Source organism: Canis aureus, chromosome 10 (assembly GCF_053574225.1).
Source record: "Canis aureus isolate CA01 chromosome 10, VMU_Caureus_v.1.0, whole genome shotgun sequence".
Taxonomy (NCBI): Eukaryota; Metazoa; Chordata; class Mammalia; order Carnivora; family Canidae; genus Canis; species Canis aureus.
In genome coordinates this window covers 13,434,277-13,453,663 of record NC_135620.1, presented here as the reverse complement: position 1 = coordinate 13,453,663, position 19,387 = coordinate 13,434,277, and the positions used below count along the sequence as shown (strand labels likewise).

The 19,387-nt window shown below is 40.0% G+C and overlaps 1 protein-coding gene and 1 long non-coding RNA gene across 3 annotated transcripts in view; one reads left to right on the top strand and one right to left on the bottom strand.

Moving 5' to 3' along the window:
• Positions 1-555: 555 nt before the first annotated feature.
• LOX (lysyl oxidase) lies at positions 556-16,888 on the top strand. Of its 2 annotated transcripts, XM_077911395.1 has the most exons (7): positions 557-1,543; positions 1,888-1,996; positions 3,564-3,701; positions 4,952-5,108; positions 8,525-8,620; positions 8,975-9,090; positions 13,267-16,888. In XM_077911395.1, the coding sequence occupies exons 1-7, from the start codon at positions 937-939 to the stop codon at positions 13,271-13,273; spliced, it is 1,230 nt and encodes a 409-aa protein (XP_077767521.1). In that variant the 5' UTR covers positions 557-936; the 3' UTR covers positions 13,274-16,888. The 2 variants fall into 2 exon arrangements, with proteins under 2 accessions (XP_077767522.1, XP_077767521.1); XM_077911396.1 differs by lacking the exon at positions 13,267-16,888 and having other exon boundaries at positions 556-1,543; positions 8,975-9,094.
• LOC144321991 (uncharacterized) overlaps positions 3,154-19,387 on the bottom strand; it is a 29,438-nt gene continuing 13,204 nt past the window's right edge. The window contains exons 2-4 of the long non-coding RNA XR_013387537.1: positions 4,489-4,595; positions 4,154-4,372; positions 3,154-3,789 (exon numbers count right to left, since the gene is read on the bottom strand). This is a non-coding gene — a long non-coding RNA (uncharacterized LOC144321991). The remainder of the gene's footprint in view (positions 3,790-4,153; positions 4,373-4,488; positions 4,596-19,387) is intronic.

Here is a 19,387-nt window from a genome sequence, read left to right as displayed (position 1 = left end):
CATCTCTTCAGGGTTAGACGTGGCTTTGTTCCCTGTAAAATTTCACTTTTGGTTATTAAAATATTCACTGTAGGAAACAAATTTGTAACCCATTTCTCATATTACCTACACACAGAAAAACAAAATTTGATATCCTGGGGTTTATTTGCTGAGGGCGCTTACCATAAAAGCGAGTGAGTATGCATTGGGAAATTCGTCTGGTTAACTCCTTATGGATAAACGTTAGTCACCAGCATCCCCCCCCCCCCCCCGCCCCCGTTCCTCCCCGACTCTCGCCCCCAGCACCCTCCCCACCTCCCGACTTCCCGCCTCTCCAGGGCTGGTGACCTAATAGCATTTTTCTTCATGCATATTTTGGCGTCGCCCCATGGCCTGGCTGCCTTCGCCTGTCTGAGTCTTTTGAAATTCCTGCATGTTCGCCCCAGATTAAGCCGAGTGTGTCTCAGGATGTGTGCTCCGTTTTGTTCTTTCCCCTTAACGCTCCCTGTGCAACGTGTCTGGGGGGAGGAGGACAGGACGGGAGGGAGGGGCAGAGGCGAGGAGCTGTCCGCCTTGCACGTTTCCAATCGCATTACGTGAACAAATAGCGGAGGGGCTGCCGGGCCAGAACTGCTTGTGTAACTTTGCAAACGTGCCAGAAAGTTTAAAATCTCTCCTCCTTCCTTCACTCCAGACGCTGCCCGCTCGCCGGGGCCGCCGCGCCGCTCCCCGCCGCCTTCCAGGAGGACTGGGAAAGAGGAGACAGGCGGGTGCCACGTCCCAGCAGCCGCCTTTGCTGACAAGGGTCCGCAGCCCACCCTTGGCATTGCTTGTAGGGACTGAGTTACCGGCCTCCCTGGTTGAAGATTTCTCCCCTCCCTCACGTGATTCGGGCCCCGTTTCTCTCTTCTCCGATCTGCGTCCTCCCGGAGTGGGAGCAGTCAGGCGACGGGAGCGATGCGCTTCGCCTGGACCGCGCTTCTGCTCGGGCCGCTGCAGCTCTGCGCGCTCCTGCGCTGCGCCCCGCCGGCAGCCGGCCAACAGCAGCCCCCTCGCCAGCCGCCCGCGGCTCCGGCCGCCTGGCGCCAGAGGATCCAATGGGAGAACAACGGGCAGGTGTTCAGCCTGCTGAGCCTGGGCTCGCAGTACCAGCCGCAGCGCCGACGGGACCCGGGCACCACCGCCCCGGGCGCTGCCAACGCCGCAGCCCCGCAGCCGCGCACGCCGATCCTGCTGCTCCGCAACCGCACGGCGGCAGCGCGGGAGCGGGCCGCAGGCACGGCGGGGGGCGCCGGCCGACCCAGACCCGCCGCCCGCCACTGGTTCCAGGCTGGCTACTCGGCGTCCGGGGCCCGCGACGCCAACCAGACCGCGCCGGGAGAGCGCCCGGCGCTCAGTAACCTGCGGCCGCCCAGCCGCGTGGATGGCATGGTGGGCGACGACCCCTACAACCCCTACAAGTACTCCGACGACAACCCCTATTACAACTACTACGACACGTACGAAAGGCCTCGGCCTGGGAGCAGGTATCGGCCCGGATACGGCACCGGCTATTTCCAGTACGGTAAGCACCCCAAGTCGCAGGAAGCAGCCGCGCACCCCTTCCGCCACTCCGTGGCTCCCCAACGTGGCTGCCTGGGCGCGGCAGGCCTTAGTCCCCGCGGCTCCGATCCCTCCCCCTGCGCCTGCAGAGGCAGCCCTGGAATCCGGTGCAAACCGCGCGCGCCTGGCCCCTCCTGCTTTCTTTCCACTTTGCTTTGCAGCCCTTGGCGTCCCCCGTCCTCCTGCTACCCGCAGCCCGCTTGGGTGAAGGGTGAGGAGTCAGAGACACGGAGGGCACCCAGGGCCGGGGTAGGGGGTGCTGGGCTGGCTCACAGCTACCTATCCCCATCGCCTCCTGACGTTTAGGTCTCCCGGACCTGGTGCCAGATCCGTACTACATCCAGGCGTCCACGTACGTGCAAAAGATGTCCATGTACAACCTGAGATGCGCTGCAGAGGAGAACTGCTTGGCCAGGTACTGGTCGGGCTCTCCGCGGCCGGGCTGCCCCATCTGTGGGTCAGGCGCTGCTCCAGCGCCTGGTCCTCCTGACTGCTGCTCTTGTTCCATGCACACAAGAATTGGGAAATGCGGCAAGAGCTGGGAAGTGGAATGTGGTCTCCTGGGCATGCTGAACTGGATGGAGAGTTTAACATTTTCAAGATTTCTGTGGGTTCCGACTTTCAAACTGTGACACACATCAGGGAGATGGGGTAAACCCTAATCCTGGAGAGTTGAGATCTCGCGTTCTTTTTCCAAGACCCTCAGACTTTGGAGCTAGTGGTTTCCCATAACTTTCTATCAAAGAACTGTACAATACCATGGAAAAAATTTTGTAATGGAAGAGCTTGTTAATAACCCCTTAAAACACAGAGGGCTAATTTGCCAGTGTGGCACCCCTCATCAGCAAAGGTTAGGTTTTCTTCTTTTGTTTGAGGCCACAATTTAATTTCGTTGTTTTGGTATTACTTCAGCCAGAATAAGAGCATGATCAAGAGCTTTGTTTTTGAATCAGTCCTAAAATAAAGTCATAGCAATTTGGGGAATGGAGTTCTCTGACTTTGCTGCTGGGAAACCAGCAGAGGGAGCAAAAGATGTTTTGATAGGTCTCATAAAATTTTTTCAAGTGGAAAGTGAAAATACTCAACAGTATGTGAATATATATTCCCACAAAATATGTTAGAAGGAAGAGAGTAGTGTTTATCTGTTCAGTTCTTCTTCCACTTTGACCCTTTGTAACTGTCAGGCTAAAGGAAGAGAAGAAAGCTGAACTCATCCATTTTGAGTCTTGCACTCCCTAGGATGTTATTACAGTCATGCCATTGTTTTCAAGATAGCGAAATTGCAAAATTATTTCTCTAATCTGGGTGTATGCTTCTAGAATTATTTCCCCACTTTACATCTTAGGAAACTATTTAAGAAGAAACGTATTGTTAAATTCAAAGTTCTTAATAAGTACATAAGATTTTTAAAAAAAATTTGAGATAACTGCTACTCATTCATGTGGCTAAACAAGAACTGATTATAAGTACAAAATTTACTTATCACACGTACACTCTTAATCCTAATTTTATTATACTTTTTAACTGCAGGTTTCTTTTTTTTTTAATTTTTTATTTATTTATGATAGTCACAGAGAGAGAGAGAGAGAGGCAGAGACACAGGCAGAGGGAGAAGCAGGCTCCATGCACCGGGAGCCTGATGTGGGATTCGATCCCGGGTCTTCAGGATCGCGCCCTGGGCCAAAGGCAGGCACCAAACCGCTGCACCACCCAGGGATCCTAACTGCAGGTTTCTATAGTGGTCATTCATTCACTGATTCAACAAATATTCACTGAACTCTGACCACTTGCCAGGCATCGTTCTAGGATCTGGAGATTCAGCAATAAACAAAATAAGCAAAATGCCCCAGGTCTCTTGCAACTGATAGTCTAGTTGGAGGTGGGAGGTAGTTGCCATTATAAAATGGAAAGGGTTTTGCTTGTAATTCATCTTTAGATAGTATCCTGTGAAAGTACTAATGTTTCCTTTTTCAAAACCACAGCTCAGCATACAGGGCAGATGTCAGAGATTATGATCACAGGGTGCTGCTAAGATTCCCTCAAAGAGTGAAAAACCAAGGGACATCAGATTTCTTACCCAGCCGACCAAGATATTCCTGGGAATGGCACAGTTGTCACCAGTAAGTGGATGGGCCTCCTAGGTCCTTCTGAGTTGTGTTTTCCTTTTTTTCACAGAGTTCTTGATGTGACAAGTGCAAAGTCTTATTTCTTACAGAAAAGGGAGAAAATTACTGTTATGATTACATTCAGAATTTTCTCTGTGTAATGTGACATCATCAAGGAAACATATCAGCTACAGGATCCTGTTATCTTTTAAAATGGAAATTCAAATCCAGCTCGTTAAAATTCTAAGTTCAGCTCATTAAAACTGCTGATAGGGATACAGCATTGGCTTCCCTAATATTTTATTCCAATGAATTATAGGTAAGATTTCCAAAAAAAAGCTTGTTCTAGCCAAGATCACCTACAGTTAGTCAGCATTTCATAAAGTCCACAGGTGATCAGAAGGATTCATATACCAATCTCAGAGAAAAATAGAGATGATATACTCCATGAGCTGAGAAGGACCTACCTCTGTCTTTTAAAAGGCCTGTATCAAAGCCAGGGTAATAGCCAGCTTTGTCCTAAATTTAAAGATCTTTATAGAAGGTGGTTCTATGATTTGCCTTGGTAACTTGTCCAGGTACTTAATGCCAGGAAATCCTGATGGGTGCCCTGAAACCTTCTGCAATTTGAGCAATTTTTTCTTGTTCTTTCCTTACATGAGAAGATAAACATCTCAGTACCTTCCCTGAAATGAAATGAGAGAAAACAGATATAAACACTGAATTTTCTGATAAAATAAATTTATTTTATTTCTCAATAAAAGTTTATACTTATTAAATAATAATTGTGGGAAAAACATACCATTATTTCTCCTTTGCATTTTAGTAATGGTTTTGCATTTTTAAAAATCTCACAGAAACCTCCCATGAGTCATGTGCTCTTCTTTTATTTGGAACGAAACATCAATCCTGGCAGCCAAAGGAAACAGATTAGAGAGCATATGGCAGGTTTTACTTAAATGCAGATAATTTAGTATCTATTTCTATTTAATATTCAAAGATAAAACAGGGTATAATAGGAAAACAAGATATTCAAACTAAGTCATTTTTTATTCCTAGAAGCAAAGCTAAAAGCTTACAATTCTGATAGATCTCTATTCCTAGGAAAAAGGGCTAGCATGAATCTGGCTTTAAGAAGATAAACTTGATCTCAATTTTAGTGTGAAAACACGTGTGGGAGGCAGTGGGGGAGTCATCTAAAGTCCTCATGGCTTTGTTTCTCTGTATGTTACTGACCTCTGTCTCTGTGTTGTGTGGGACATCAGACATTACCACAGCATGGATGAATTCAGCCACTATGACCTACTTGATGCCAGTACCCAGAGGAGAGTGGCTGAAGGCCACAAAGCCAGTTTCTGTCTTGAGGACACATCCTGTGACTATGGCTACCACAGGCGATTTGCATGTACAGCACATACACAGGTAGGTTGGCCCTCTGACATCAGAAACCTAAAAGCTTCAGAGAGAAAACTGTGGTCTTCTCTTTTCTTTCCTCCTGCCACTCTTTTATAAACTATTTCATTTAGGGGTTCATCTGATCAAGATGGAGAATAACTGGGAAAAGGAAACTGGTCTCTTGAGGATTTTATTGATTGATTGATTGATTGATTGATTGATTTAGAGGGAGAGAAAAGTTGGGGATGGGCAGAGGGAGAGAGAGCGATAGGGAATTCCAAGCAGACTCCAAGCACAGAATGAAGCCTGACGTGCGGCCAAACTCATGACCCTGAGATCATGACCTGAGCTGAAATCAAGAGTCAGACAATTAAGTGACTGAGCCACTCAGGTGCCCCAGATTCAAAGTAGTTTTTAAAGACTTTCATCATTTCAAAAAGTCAATGTGCATAATCGCTATGTTCATAGTGAAAAGCAGTGGTTTAGTCCCTGAACAAATCTGACTGGCTTCCAGTATCTGCACTCATTCTGTACTCTTTAACTGCCTCGGTAAATAACTGTGGAGGAGACACTTCTGTTTTCTCACCTTCAAAACCATTCCTCTCTCCACCCATTAAGCTAGAGAGAGAACAGTGCTTGGGGTTACCCAAAGAGAGAACCTACGTTTCTTATAAAGCACCTCAGAATCAGTCTCTTTTAAAGCATGCAAATGAGAGCAGAAGGATATAATTTCTTTTTCCACACGTATGTAGTTAAACCTGCGGTATAATTGATGTCAGATGTCCTTTGTGGATTTTTAAAAATCGTGCTGACCTAAACAGTGTGTATGTCTTATAATGGGAAAATGTGTGTCAGTTAAAAGCCAAGCCAGTATTTCTATAAGAAACCCTCATTTTTATAAAGGGACATTATAATTTTACTCCAGCGGAAATCTTGGCAAGGGGCAGTGAATGTGCATGACGCACCAAGGGATCAGCAGCTGGCATTTCAGGGAGCAAATTCCAGGGCTGTGGCAGGAAGCTTTTCAGTGACCTAAATGTTACCACTGCCTCTTCCTCTGAGCTTTAAACATCATAGCAATTGCAGAGGGAAATGATTCAATTCCATGCTCTGGGGGAAGCAATGCACTTACTCTAAGTAAAAGTTGATGCAACCTACCCACATTACACATATGTGGGCAGAGAGATTCCCTTTACACTCAGTGATCCACAGTCACCATCTGCCCGTGTTGTGGCTGGAGTTTATTCTCTCCATTTAGAAAAAGAGGCACTATGGACAGCTGTGTGTTGAAATATTTGAATTTAAGTCTATAGCTATATAAAGTACTTCAGTCTCTCAATTCCCTGGGGTGACCCAACTTCATTTTCTATGGGAGCTTTCTGACTAATCATCTTCTGTTTATATCCTATTTAACTACTGTTCACCATGTCTTGCGTTAAAAGTGATTTGTTTCTTCGTGTTTTTCACTATACTGGTGTTTCTTTAACATGGACTTCATTTGCAGGCACAAAAAAAAAAAAAAATTCTCACAAAGCCCCAGTGTTGACTTAGATTAGTTGTATTACAATGTTGTTTAAGTGTATCCAAACATAAAAGAAGATATAACTTCCTTATATCTATACTTCCATATAACCCTTAAGTTCTTAGATAACGAATTTACATTTTCAATATATATGAAACTAGAAACAGTTACATTAACATCATTAATTTAATGTAACCAACAGTTCTTTTGCTAAAACCAATGAGCTAATTTAGCCAGCACTGGTGAAAGCTCTACATTTCACCTGTTTTTAAAGTTTGACTGTGAATACGTGATATGCTTGTTGTTTTTTTTAATAGTCTTAAAAATTCCTATTATTTGTGTACAAGTTCAAACAATCAAAATTAAAACTTAACTTAAATCCTGCCAGCTGGAGTACCAACTTCAGCACTCTTTAAAGCTCTTTTGTTCACTTGAAGGTAAGATCAGTACTGTAGCATTCTTTAAAGTCTTAAATCGATAGCTAATCCAGTCAATGGAGGTGTTACAAATATATGTAGGGGTGGGACTCCAAGTTAGCAGCAGAGCAACAATTACAATAGCTAGCACTTACTGAGTATCTACTACTGCCAGGATCAGAATTAAATGTGCCGGGCCCAGAAACTAAACAATCTTCATCTGGTTCTCCCTGCTGCAGCACAGGTACTTTTGAGTTTGGCCTGTGTGTACTGCTGTGTGCTGTATGAAAGCACGGTGCTACACCATTCTTCCCAAATTAGGCAATAGCCATACTGGCATTGATAGAATATGCTTGGCGAGTTTTGCCATCTCTTTGGTGATCAAAGTGTTCTTAAGACCAAAGAAATTTTGGGTGCTGAAATTAAATGGCAGTAATGAATTAAAATGATTCTAGCATATGATTTTAAATTTACTTTAGATGAGCATTAGAATGAAAATATAACAATTCAAGCTTCTCAAGAAGAACTAATGGAATCAAGAACCCACCTATGGACTTCAATTTAAGCAAATTTTCCCAGACTGTAACTTTCTGGAGAGTAAGGACCCTATCTATTAGAATTTTTCTCCTTCCTACCTGTAGAAGGCACTCATTTCCTTATAGAAGTGAGTATCTTAGTAAGTGGACTGATGTGCTGATATTCATTAACTGAGGCATACATTCATCCTTTTCTTTCAATAAAATATTTCAGTGGGATATGAGACAGAGAATAGTGTGGTGGTCAAGACTAGGGACCCTGGACCCCAAACATCTAAACTCAAAACCAGCTCAGCCATTTGCTAGCTATATATCCTTGAGTGACTTTATTGACCTTAAAGTGACTCATTTTCCTCATCTGCAAAATGGAGATAATAATAGCACCTATCTCATGTACTTGCGAAAATTGAATTTATAAATGTAATATGTTTAAAATTGTTAAACATAACAAAAAATGCAACAAAAATCCACTCTCAGGGAGTTTATAATCTCTAGTTAGATATATTCTAATACAGTACTGTTATAATACAGAGTGTTAGAGGACAAACACTATAAAATCTGGGCAGAGTAAAGGAAGGTAATTTCCAAGAGAAAGTGGGAAGGGTTGTACTGACGACACTTGAGCTAGGTGGATTATTACATGGCCATTATTCTCGAACTGGTGATATTCTAGAATTTTGATAGAAACCTGTTCTGTCAATTTAAGATTGTATTTATCGCTGGTGATTGATGACACTTTTAAGAAGCTAGATGTACTACTACTTATATTAGTCCTGTATTTTTTTTAGCTGGAGGTGCTATAAGGCTGAGTAATATATACTTCTCAAAGGAGATGCAATATAAGTATAGTTTTATGTCAAACTCTTGTAAGTACTAACTTAAAATTTAATTTGCAAATAATAAGCACATTCTTTAGCATACTCTGACCATTTATCCTCTTTTTAAATGTTTAAATTTTATTTGTTTTAGGGGTTGAGTCCTGGCTGCTATGATACCTACAATGCAGACATAGACTGCCAATGGATTGATATTACAGATGTAAAACCTGGAAACTACATTCTAAAGGTAGAGACTTTTGAAAATATAAACCTATAATTTATTTCGATTGGAACTCAATGGGCCTCCCCTTCTGAATCACTGTTAAATAATCACAATCGTGCAAGCAACTATACGCCTCCTAGAAATATTTCTTACCAACCCATATATATGAAAAAAAAATTTTAAGAACTTTGGGGGAAAATATATAGCCTCTTTCTATAACTTCTCCAGAACTTTACCACTTGCCTAACTTTTTAAATCCCCTCCCTGCCTGATTTAGTTGAAGCATTTCCTTGTTCTAGCCCTGTGGAAATAGGAAGAGAGTAACCAGCAAACACTGCTGACGAATTCTGAAACATGGATGATGTTTATGTTGCCTAGGTCAGTGTGAACCCCAGCTACCTGGTGCCTGAATCGGACTATTCCAACAATGTCGTGCGCTGTGAAATCCGCTACACGGGACACCATGCATATGCCTCGGGCTGCACAATCTCACCGTGAGTCCCATTTGCCTAGTTTCATAATTCTCTTCTCAAAGTGTTTTAGTTCACTGACAGGCATTAAACATATATTTGTATTTTTTAAATGTTTATTTTTATTTATTTGAGAGCAAGAGAGAGAGAAAGCAAAAGAGAGAGCACGAGTGGGGGGAGAGGTAGAGGGAGAAGCAGACTCCCTTCTGAGCAGAGAGCCTGATGATGCAGGGCTCAGGGCTTGATCCCAGAACCCTGGGATCATGACCTGAGCTGAAGGCAGATGCTTAATCGACTGAGCCACACTGGTGCCCCTCTAAGTGTCTGTTTCTAATACTACTGCAGCTTCCTTATAAGATGGTCTATGTTATCACATCATTAGAGCTGATCTTTCTTTGACGAGCTAGAGAAGGGGGTGGGGAAATGTACTCACGTTTTTATCATCTTTTTTTTTAAATCATCTTTTATCATCTTCATCTAAGCTCAGCTAAAGCTTAGCTTCCAAGACAAGACATACACACAGAACACGCTGTTTATCCAAAAAGCCCGTGTGGCGGCTGAATATGTAAAACATGCAATGTGCAGTGTGGGTGACCTTGTGGGATCCCAAACAGTTGGATTTCCTGTCTCCTTGCCAGAATCCATGAAGCAGCTCTGAAGAAATTCCTAGAGTTCTTTAAAATACATTTTGAAAATCATTGCCTTAAAGTATTCCAACTGAAGAGGTCAGACTGCCTGTTCTATAGAAACCCAAGATTTTACAAATTTGAGTTCTAAAACCACAAGTACTAGAAAAGTGCCTTACAAAAGGAAGGGCGTGTGGAGGTTCCTCTGTAATTTTCTTAAGCCCTGGAACCCTTCTGTGAATGAAATCTTAGAGGGAATCCCAGCACATGAATATTAACAGGGGTGGTGCTGTGATTAAAGTAATGGGACCAAGGTTAGGTAGTTTGATTTGCTTGTCTCTCTTCTACTCCATCCTTAAGCTTACCTGCTCTAGTATTGCTGGGTTAGTGATCCTAACTTCCTAACTACCTGTGCCACCTGTGACTGATCACAACAGAAAAACAGCATTAGAATGATATTGAACATGCATCCATGCAGGAGAGGCACCCATGTCTCTGGGTCACGTGGAGCCCTGTCAAAGAGCTACGCTTACACTTAATAAACATTTCTCCCAGATACTCAAACCAGGACAACAGTTGGCCACCCATACATCTGTAGTTTGAGGGGTTTCCCAACTTCCTTAAACCTCATTGTTGAGGTTGTCTTCCACACCCGGGCTCCTGGCCAGGGGATGTGTGAGGCTTCTATTGAGCAGTGCATGTTCAATGTATAGTGTCTTGGGTTGCGTTCACCTTGGAGGGAGCCCTTTCCTTATTCCATAAAGGAGCAGAACCTGTGCTTTACAAGTGTCATCACAACTTTGGAGATAGATGCAGCCTAGAACAGCAAAGGGACAGCACAGAAAATAAGATAATCAAATATATTCTTCTGAACATGCCCACAGTGCAGAAAACCTGGCTGGGTTTATGGTCCATATTGTGTGGAGCTGGTCAAAGTATAAATGAAGATCTTCAGCACATAAGTGTAATCTAAGCAAAAATAAAGCATTATAAAATACATGGTTTAATTAATTTCTCTTATTTTTTATCATTCCTTATTCACTCATTCTCTATATATTCATTGACAGTCTCACTTTTGCACTGTGTATTTATTGAGGTCCTTCATCAGGTGTTAGAGAGTAAAACAAAGATAAATATGATTTCTGACCATTTACTGTGCCCCTTTAGCTGTATTATAATAATTTGCAATTAATTACTTGTGGCTCTCCTGTATAATGTTTGTCTCCTACCCACTCTGACATGGTTGGGACCTAGACACTCTTGTCCACCACTGGATTCCCCGGGGGCAGGCCTACCACCATGTAGCCTCTCATTCCATATTCAAATAATAGAGAAATGACCCTCTCCTTCAGGGACTTCAGGATGTGGAATTGAAAGGCCAAGAGAAATACACATATAACTGTAGCAGAGATACACTATGAAAATTCTAAGAGGGGTGAAGTAAAATGCAGAGGAAACAGCAGGACCTCTGCTATAGGCTAGCTGACTCCCAGGTACAACTGCTGGCCTTGCACTGAGAACAGGTCTGGAAACGTGAGTCTTTTTGCATAGAATATGTCTTACTTTTCATCAGTAGAATCTATTGAATTGGGTATTGCCAGGTATTTAAAACAAATAAAAATTATTATATTGCTCCAGCACAGTGTTGTTCTTTTTTTTTTTTTAAACCAGTTGTCACTAACTACAACTAAATTTTAAGAGTGGTTGAGGTAACATTTTAATAAGCAATAATGATCAGATGGAAATATGAGACAGTATGATGACCCATAGTGACTTGTAATCAAATAACAAGATCCACTCTATGTGTGGAAAATAACGAGAGCTATGCAGAGATCATGACAGAGGAATCCTTACCTTCAGGAGAATGATGCCTGGCCTCCTTTATTCTGACTTTCATTTCTGGTCTCCCTTGTGAGGGATCAGCATTCTGAGGAAGGAGAGATTTCCTCTGGCTGAGACTCAGGAGTGGCTTTAGGAAGCATTTGAATGGAGCCTTGAAGGCTGAGGAGGATTGCACTGGGGGCAGTTAAGGGAGGGCATGCCAGGAGAGGTCAACATCCTGGCTGCCCTGTGGCAGGAAGAAACTGCAGGCGTGTTTGGAAAACCAAGTCATCTAGTGTGGCTAAGGAGTTAAGATTTGGGTGAAAAGGATGGAAAGGTAAATTGGGACCAGGGAGCATTGAAGAGCAAGCTAAAAAGTTTGAACTTCATTCTAAAGGCCATGGGGAGTCTTTGAAGTTCTTGAGGAAGGAGTCTAACTTGCTAAACCTAAAGTGTGGTCAGTCTGGTAGCTCTGAGAGCAGCCCTGCCTGTGATTCCCTTGGTAATGTTATTGAACTTTTTTAATTCCTAAAGACATATCATCTCTCAGTTCGCCTCACTGTTTTCATCTCACTGTTTTCATGCTAATCGCATACCGAAGAACATTCCACTGGTAGGTAAAAACTACCCAAGAGAGGGTGTGCCTTTGATATATCCACTCTCTCTCTCAATCTTTTAAAAATTTATTTATGAGAGAGAGAGAGAGAGAGAGAGAGAGAGAGAGAGATAACGGGCTCTGGGGGAGGAGCAGAGGGAGAGAGAGAATCTCAAGCAGACTCCACACTAAGTGCAAAGCCCAATGCAGGGCTCGATCTCATGACCCTGAGATCATGACCTGAGCTGAAACCAAGAGCTGGATGCTTAACCGACTGAACCACCCAGGTGCTCCACCTCTTTCTTTTTCCCCATCGTAAACAAAATGTATGGACCGAGGGACTGTGGTTCAGGTCAGTTTTATGATACTATGATTAAGTTCTCTCTCACAAAACTTAGTATCTGGAAATTGCTGGCTTATGATTTGGAATGCTTCATTTCTTTACATGAGGACCTATGATCACAGTGTAAACAATATATTTGATTGGTTGGCTTTGACTCAGTCTTTGCCTATTAAGGCATCAGTCTACATCCAAAACAATGCTGGGAAAGGAGTACTGTGGGACAGTGCAGAGGCCATGAACCTGCTTCTAGGTGGGCATACAGTGCTTGCTCCATGGAGTGAGCTCATCTGGACAGGGCTGTTGGTTCTCTAAGTCCTGCTTTTCTCTTGGTTACTTCAGAGGCTGTTTCTTTTCACTCTAAACATTAAGTCTGTAGGTATCAGGTATACACTTTCTGCTACTAACATAGTCTCTTCCTTTAAATAATTTTTTTTAGAGATTTTATTTATTTATTTATTTATTTGAGAGAGTGAGTGAAAGAGAGACAGAGTATGGGGGGAGGGTGTTGGCAGAGGGAGAAGCAGGCTCGCCACTAAGCAGCCAAATTCAGGACTCAATCCCAGGACTACAGGATCATGACACAGCCGAAGGCAGACGCTTAACTGACTGAGCCACCCAGGCACCCCTCCTTTAAATCATCATTAAAATAATGTATTAATGAGTAATTTCACGAGGTGACTATTGCAGACTACTGCAGAGGTAGAGGGAAATTGCCACAGATTTTTTTTTAAAAGATCAACTTTAAACTTGTCTACTGTACTCACTCATAATATTATCAAGTTAATAATTTGTCTTATTTTGTTTTCTTAATCTAGGTATTAGAAAGCAAGCCAAAACTCCCAATGGATAAATCAGTGCCTGGTGTTCTGAAGTGGGAAAAGAATAGATTAACTTCAGTAGGATTTACATAATTTGAAAGAGTGAACAGAAAACAACAAGGAACTTTTGTTTGGACTGTTTTATAACATAGCACATAACTGGATTTTGAACATTTAAATTGGCATTATTTGGGAAATTTTTAATATCATTCATATAACTTTGTGAATGAACACGGTGTTTTCATTCTGTAGATGCACACTTTGGCTCTTTGAAGGAAATCCAAATTTCTTATGCTCCTTTGGAAATTATGGTGGAAAAGGGAAATTAACATTTCAGTGTTTCAAAATGAAACAAAATTACTATGAAGTGAGAATTTTCTTAAGTGCTGAAACTTAAGTGAACCAAAACACTAACTGGCTTGTATTTGTCTTAGTATAGATTAATTCAGAAAGGAGGCTCCTACTGTTCAAATAGATACAGACACATTTGGTGCTGAGCAAGGAACAAAGATTACCATTGGTGTCAAGCAATATTACTATATAGCAGAGAAATGGCAATATATGTATTCAGATAGTTACATCCCTATATAAAATTTATGTTTACATTTTAAAATTAGTAAACTCCTGTCTTTCTGTTCAGTGTACCATTTCATTCTGACTTAAGTCAGCTTTTGTTTTGGAACAAAATGAGTAACTGAGCTGTCCAATTCCTGCCTGACATTCGTTGATGCTGCCTTAATTCTTTAATTTTCCTATAGGCAGAGACCTTTTAAGTGGCATTCTTAAAATCACCATTCTGGGGACTGGTGTATGGAGGACAGCTTTGTCTATGGGAGGTCATTCTGATGACAGATGTGATATATTCAGAGATACTAGCTATGTGTTTAAATATATAGAACTATTAGCCTAAAAATTTTCCTGGCTGACATACAAATCATATAAACAAGTCTCCAAAACCACAATTGTCTCTCACTTTAAAAAATTAATTAAAAAAATCTTAGGTTTTCAACTTTTCTACATTTTTCTTTAATGTTTAGCTTTAAAATGAAGAATGCTAAAAACAATTTAAACTATCCAGAATAGATAACATAGTATCTGGATATAGGAACATTATCAAGGTCATCAAGGAATCAGTAACACTTTTTTTTTTTCTTTTTCTTTCTGTATCTGAAGTATAAACCAAATTAGCAAAGCACATAACATGACATAATTGAGGGGTTGGTGAATAAGGGAAAAAAAAAAAACTTTCCATAAAACTGAAGGACTGTGCTGCATAATGAGACAGCTGTGATTTTATTTTAAAACTGTGAAACCATGTGCCATAACAAAATTTGGAAAATTCCTTTTTTTTCCTAGTTCTAAAAGGTGCAGAGAGAAATCAAATGACACTTTTAAGTTAGTGGTGCTTAGACAGAAGTCTTCCTGCATTAACCAATATTAAAATCTCAAGCAAGGGATTTCCAATGCCAGGACATGTTTGGTAGAATTTAAAAGTGAGTTGGGATCCCTGTATTACAGGTCATAGAGTTGTAAAGTCTATCAACACCAACTACTAAGAGTCTTTCTGCACTCACTAGTGCCTAGCACAGCAAGAGGGTCTAGAAGATGGACAGTCATCCAGAGGTGGATGCAATCCTCATCTGCCAACAGAGAATGCAGCTTGATAGAGACCAGGAACTTTTATTGATCTGGTATCTGAGCTATGGAATAGTTTCTTTGATGTACCTCTTTGCCTTATATTGCTTTGTTAGTTTTAAGACTGTAGAACCATCCTTTCAAATCATAATCTTTTTTAATAGAGATATTTTAATATACTTGCTTTAAACACACACACACACACACACACACACACACACAAAACTACTGTCAGTATTAATACTGAGCCAGACTGGCATCTACAGATTAAGGCCTATCATTTCATTAAGATTCTTACCCCTATAAAAATTATATTATGGCCTTTGGACATATATGAGAAGACATTTTCTATCATTCACTGAGCCTTCCACCTATCTGTCCACCCATCGTCATTTGAGGGCCTAATATGTGTCAGGCACTTACATGCTAGGCCTTGGGATATTAAAAAAAATCTCTCCCCTAACTTCAATAAGTATTAAAAATGTCATATTACCCTTTAGGTTCACCTTATTTCATTTTTAACAACTATACATGTATGTCTAAAGTTTTTCTATTTTTAGCACTATTGTTTTTATGACCATATTTTATTTTAAAAAATAAGTTAAAATAAATAGTTATATGCATGTATGTGTTACTAATAATTAAAACTATGTTTTCAATCATTAAAATGTCTGCCTCTTAAATATAACACCTACTATTTGGTTGGTTTTTTTAAAATAACTTTCAATTAGGAGGCTAAAGATTCTTGCTTATTCCTTATGTAAATATTCCTTCCTCCCACTACCCCTAAACACTCTCAAAAAACTTACACATATTGATTTAACACTCAATATTTTTGAACCTCAAGGGATCTCTCCTTTAAGTAACTACAAAACTTGTAATGATTAGCTGGTAAAAGTCACCCATTAATAAAATTTAAATAAAAAACCTAATCCAGTCTTACCAAACTCCACATAAAATATTTTTACAAAAGGAAGCAGAAATAATCCTAAAACTGTTGAGTACTGAAAAGAGACTGGCTTTTAAATTAATAAAGACTAAAAAAATGAACTAAATAGGAAAATAATTTATTGATTCCTTCCATATGCCATATTTGTGGCCTCACACTTATTCAGACTACAGTCTGGATTAAAGATGTCTTGACCTTTAAAGCTAGGATTCAGTTTCCCAGCAGTACCATAACATACGAATCCACACATATCCATAAGAATCCATTGCCTATTTCCAGGGAATCTTTATATTTTTACATAGTAATTTTATTCACAATCTCTACCATCTAATTATTCATTAGGTATTATTCATAATAACGAACAATTTTTTCTCTCTTTGAAATTTCATAGGATAATCCCACATATAAATATCCCCAATATTTGGGTTCCGGAGGAAATGCAGTGCACTAAAATGATTGCAGCACTGAGAATTCATCTTCAGCAAACTTTCTGAAAATACAGACAATATTTTGTTTTAAAAATACCTTGTTTTGATATTAACCATATGGTAACTGATAGGTAAAAATTACCCTTTCCCTGTATTTTTTATGTTCAGAATTTATATTCACAATCAACATATTCAATCTACTACATATTCAATCAACTACTAAAAGTCCTGGGCCACTTTTGAACACTTAAAGCATTTCATTTATCCTTCAAACCAAAATGGTGCTGAAATACTTCAACTTGAATGTAAAATGTATTAAATCTTAGCTCACAGGATATAAACATTTAATTAATATATAACTGCTTGCTACAAACTAAGCGACATGTTATCTGGTATTGTAATGTTTTTAATGAAGTTTTAATTTCTTCCAAATTTTTCAGGTAACCTATTTGTAAAACATTTGTAACTTTTTCTGAAGAGCTCTTATTTTAAATGCCCAGACACTGGCTTTATAGTCTTCTTTACACTCTCACATTCTTTTATTATATGCTTATATTATGATTGCAAGATTATGTAAAAATGCCTTGAATAAATGATTTCAAGTGTCTGTAGTGGTCATTTGTTGCTAAGTGTAAATAAATGATAGGACTTTCATTTTACGTTAAAATCCTAAAACCATATCTATGGTTGGTGGTTTGCTTAACTGCCTTTTTTATTAACAAACTGTTTAAAGAGCTCACATACCCGAAACTTGTCTTTGATGGATAAAAATCTAGCTGATGTTTCTTTTTTCTTTTCTTTTCTTTCTTTTTTTTTTTTTTTTTTTTAAAGAAAAGGAGTGGGGAGGGGAAGAGGGAGATGGAGAGAGAGAATCCTAAGCATGCTGGGCATGGAGCCTGACTGGGACTTGATCTCACAATCCTGAGACCACAGCTTGAGCCAAAAATTAAGAGTCAGATTCTTAACTGACGGAGCGAACCAGGTGCCCCCCTAGCAGATGTTTTATTTTTTTTAAAGATTTTATTTATTTATTCATGAGAGATACAGAGAGAGAGAGAGGCAGAGTCATAGGCAGAGGGAGAAGCAGGCTTCCTCACAGGGAGCCTGTGGCAGTACTCGACCCCAGAACCCCGGGATCATGACCTGAACCAAAGGCAGATTCTCAACCACTGAGCCACCCAGGTGCCCCTAGCCGACGTTTTAAAAAGAAACTCATACATGAATGGATCCTAACCTCTATCACCATTAGCAACAACTTCTAAGGATGCAGAGCAGGCATTATGAGAACAATGGCACTCTAATTAGGGTTTATAAGAAATATATCTGAGCTTAAATACTCAAGAACTTATCCAATTCAAGCTACCAATTACTTATAAAAAGAACCATTGCTATTACAGTGACCCTTACCTAAATGTGGACCAGATTAGCCTGGAAGCTGGTAACCCAGAAGGACAAACAGGCCTCAAACTGTGGACAAGTGCTTTGGGGGCATGATTTGCAAAACTAACTCACAAAAACAATTCATCTTTCACAAGCTCCTACAGGTAAAATGGATGTAGGCTTGTGGTGTAAATCTGAGTTGTATGGTATCTGGGACATTGCCAGTTTCATGCTTCCCTCACCTGTTCAAAGTATCTGAACACACTTTCATTATTAATGAAAATATGATTTCTTTTGTCTCATCAGTGGTCAGTGTTTCAAGCACTGTTGATTCAAACAAAAGCTCATGAAGCAAAGACAGGGGAGGGAGGATCTTTCCTTCTCAGAAAATCTGACTGCCTCATGTTACTTATTAATATTTCTAATCCTTGCCATTGCTATTAGCAGAGGATTAATACAGAGGTTGAATAATCACTTAAAGCACATGTAGAGGAATTCTAGTTTTCACAAGACACGTTACTCAGAAAGAATCCCATAGAAGAAGTAGTATGGAAGATGTTATCACTATGGTGGAGATTCCCGGTACATATTACCATGTTAAAGAATCTTAGAAACCTTGCAGTAAAGAAGCCACTTTGTGTTATCCAGTGTTTCTTAAACTTGATTTGCTAAAGAAATCTTTTTTTTTTTTTTTTTTAAATAACACCTGCTATTCTGTTAAACCACTAATCTTGGAAGATTTGGGATTTGACATAGTAAGTAATAACCAGTTCATAAAAATGAGGTAATTTAGAAATTAATTAAAACAAATAAAAGAAGTGGAAGTATTTGGCCTATGGGACACAGAAACACCTAAAACCCACTAATTTACCACTTGCCTTGCTTTATAAAAAACCTAATGGTTAAATAGGATCCCTTCAGTGGAAACAATCATTTTAGTCTCTAAACCATGTTCTGTTTTAGAAGGAAATATAGATCTTTCCTATCTGTCCGATAACTTGAATGCTTTATTTAATCCTTATTAAAATCTCTCCTCTCCTAGATACTTGTTGTTTATAACATTCAGAGTGAATCATTTTCTTCATGGTTCATTCATTTCATATAACTGAAATGATTTTATGTTACATGTAACAGCATAATTTAAGTAAATTTCAAGTAAATCTTAGAACTTCTCATAGAGGGCAGGGAAAAACAGGACTCAAAATGAATGACTTGGAAGGATATGTGCATATATTTATAATTTGCTGCCAAGAACTTGCTACTTAACTATGGGTAATAGGCACCAAATTTGGAGACAGAAAAAAAATATAAACCCACAGACCAAAAGGTGAATCATCAATACAATGACCAAGGATATGCCCTCACTGTTAGGAGAACATCGCTAGTTCCCAATTTCTTAAACTGGTCAAACTGGACTTCGTGACAACTGTATGTAACAAGGATTAAGGACAGATGTAATGACAGAGACTGGTAAGAAACAATTCCTTGTAGCAAATGATTCAAATAATATTGAATCTTCATTACACTTATCTTTATTGAGATAATGCAGAAATTTGGAGCCTGACAAATTTGAAGCCAATATTATTATCGATACTGCAACCAGTCATTTGCAAACAGGTTAATTTTACCACTGTTAGGCAGAAAGCATCAGAGTCAATCATTTTTAGTTACTACAATGACATTATTTTTTTAGAGGGATGGGATTAGGGAAAAAACCTTTTATAGC

What these genes read in the sequence shown, in the direction of transcription:
- LOX (XM_077911395.1), top strand. Translation starts at nt 937, where the DNA reads ATGCGCTTCGCCTGGACCGCGCTTCTGCTCGGGCCGCTGCAGCTCTGC. An exon ending in GAATGGCACAGTTGTCACCA is followed by an intron (nt 3,702 to 4,951) that starts GTAAGTGGATGG and finishes GTGGGACATCAG; the next exon opens with ACATTACCACAGCATGGATG. An exon ending in CTGGAAACTACATTCTAAAG is followed by an intron (nt 8,621 to 8,974) that starts GTAGAGACTTTT and finishes TATGTTGCCTAG; the next exon opens with GTCAGTGTGAACCCCAGCTA.